Genomic DNA, 2,524 nt, shown 5'->3' with positions numbered 1-2,524 from the left:
GGATGTGTATGGGGAGGGCACTAGAATAGAAACTATGCCTTTAACTATAAGGCAAATCCAATGCAGCAGCCGTGATAACCTCAGAGAGCGCTTCTCTGACCCCTTGTCTGCGCCCTGCACTAGTGGTTGGATGCTCTGCGTGTACCAACTCCAACATCCTCACAGCAGTCATGCAAGGGAGTAGGTGTGAGGGATGGCCCCATTTTTCAGAAGAGGAAACTGAGGCACAGAGGGGCACCACACGCCATGGCCCAGCCTACACAGCCTTGATTCAGATGCCCCAGAGCACAGACATCAGTGTGGCCCAGGGGTTAATAATCCAGCCTGGGAAGCAGCTCCCCATGTAACATCCAGGATGGGGGTGTTATGCCCAGAGTTCGGGGTCCCCAATAATCCACCACCAGGGAGCCTCTTCCCATGCAAAAGCAAGGAGTCTTTATTAATCTTATTAATCAAACCTAGGCTTGGCTCCCAGCCTATGTCCGACGCAGCGGTAAGGCGAGAGAGCGTGTCCCAGGAGAACAAAGGTTATCTAGGGCTAGTTATTTGGGTGGGCTTAGGGGGTGACGTGGGTTACAGAGATTGGTCATTTAGGTCAGGGTTTTTCATCAGGGTCTTACAGCACAAAGGTCAGGAAGTGACCAGCACATTCTGAGGCTTGGGCCGTCCCCTACTATAGCCTTATCGGGACCTTAGCTGCATGCCTGGAGCTTCATTGGTCCACTCAGGTGGTGGTTGGGGGAGTTAGGTCAATACCGGCATTCTTGTGGTCACTCAGAAAAGGAGGGGGCTTGGGCTGAGGGCCCAGCCCTACAAGGCAAGATAGGGGAGAGGGAGGGGAGTATTTCTGCTTTGTCCTTTCAGGGGCCCGGGTGGCGCACCAAGTGCTGGTCCCTGCAGCTTACAAAGGCCTTGATCTCTAGCTGACAGCTGCCCGTCCGCCCCCTCTGCCCCCACGCTCCTCCCCCGATTGCCCCCCTTCTAGCTGCCTTCCCTTCCTGGCTCTGCTCACTCAGTACATTTTTATAACAGTTTCCTCTTGCAGCATCGACTTGTTTTAAACTTAGATTAAAAATAATAACAACAACAATAATAATAATAATAATCCAGCCTGGGGCCCCAGACTCTGGGGGGCACTTGTTATAAACACTGAAGCTGGGCCTCTTAGACCTGGGCCTGACCCTGTTGTCTTCCTGAGAAAGCCAGGCTGATTGTGATGGCCCGGTGGGGGTGGGGGGTGGGGACTCTTGGGCCCTGTGTTTTGCTGCTGGGCAAACAGGCTCAGAGCAGTGATGTGAATGTCCCTGGGTCGCCTGGCAAGGCAGAAGGGCTTAGGAGCTGTGGGGTTCGGGTGTCTGCCCTGCTCTGTGAGGATGTGGTGGGGTGTCCCTCACCTGCAGGTGGGAAAATGGGGCCCAGGTTGGGGAAGCTGGTCAGAGCAAGGGTTGAGGGGTGCTATGGGGGGTGCTCGCTGAGCCCAGGCTCCCACAGATGACAGCGCCCACTTCCGGAAGCGCGGCTCCATACTCTGGAACCAGCAGGACAGCACCTTGTCCCTGTCGCAGCGGCAGCTCAACGAGGAGGAGCGGGGCCGACTCCGGGTGAGGCGGGGACTGGGGCCCGCGGGCAGGGCGGACACCTGTGCCCTAGAGTGTGGCATGCATGCCTCAGGGCCCTGGCCTGTGCTGCCCCTCCAGCTAAGCACACCCTCTCCTCCGCCAGTTTTTTTACAAAATACATTTTTATTTCAGAGAGGAAGGGAGCGAGAGACATAGAAACATCAATGATGAGAGAGAATCATTGATCGGCTGCCTCCTGCACACCCACACTGGGGATCAAGCCCAAAACCCGGGCCTGTGCCCTTGACTGGAACCGAACCCGGGACCCTTCATTCCGCAGGCCGAGGCTCTATCCACTGAGCCAAACCAGCCAGGGCTCCTCCGTCAGTTTCCCACAACCAGCTCCTCCTACCCTTCCTGATTCAGCCAGGACAGCCAGGCGTTAGGAGGAGGTTTGCTTTTGAGGAGAAAGATCCCCACAGGGGCCATGATGGGACGAGAGAACGTTACTTCTGTAGCCCGCGCTCCACGGCCTCCTCCAGGGCTGGACTCCCGGGCAGCTCAGTCCTCCCCAAGGAGGTGTAGGGCTCCAGGGAACAAGGGAGAGGAAGGGGGAGGAGGGGCTGAGGGAACAGCCATGGTTTAGGGAAACTGGCAAAAGCGACCACCGTCCACGTCATCCCCGTGGGCAGATGGAGCTTCAGGGGCCTGGCCTCACCCACGGCAGGGCACCCCAGTGGGAAGATCCGGGGCCTCCTCAGCGAGGCGGCCGGGAGTGGGCAGGACTGTGGGGGGCCTTCCTGGTTGTGGGTGGGGGTCTAGGCTTGGCAGGTCCTGGCATCGTCCCCCTCACCGCCGCCTCGCCCGCCCTGCAGGATGTGGCAGCCCTCAACGGCCTGTACCGGGTCCGGGTTCCGAGGCGGCCTGGCGCCCCTGACGGCCCAGAAGCTGGCTGCCATGTCTCC

General features: G+C 58.6%; 1 protein-coding gene across 1 annotated transcript in view; it reads left to right on the top strand.

Annotated features, from left to right (window-relative positions):
• EMC10 (ER membrane protein complex subunit 10) overlaps positions 1–2,524 on the top strand; it is a gene marked incomplete at its 5' end in the record, with an annotated part of 4,452 nt that overhangs the window by 1,293 nt on the left and 635 nt on the right. The window contains 2 exons of the mRNA XM_006763872.2: positions 1,492–1,601; positions 2,435–2,524. The exon at positions 2,435–2,524 is cut by the window's right edge and continues 7 nt beyond it. Coding sequence (XP_006763935.1) covers positions 1,492–1,601; positions 2,435–2,524 — 200 coding nt within the window. The remainder of the gene's footprint in view (positions 1–1,491; positions 1,602–2,434) is intronic.

This window comes from Myotis davidii, unplaced genomic scaffold, assembly GCF_000327345.1.
Source record: "Myotis davidii unplaced genomic scaffold, ASM32734v1 scaffold358, whole genome shotgun sequence".
NCBI classification, from domain to species: domain Eukaryota; kingdom Metazoa; phylum Chordata; class Mammalia; order Chiroptera; family Vespertilionidae; genus Myotis; species Myotis davidii.
This window is presented reverse-complemented; position numbering and strand designations above follow the sequence as displayed.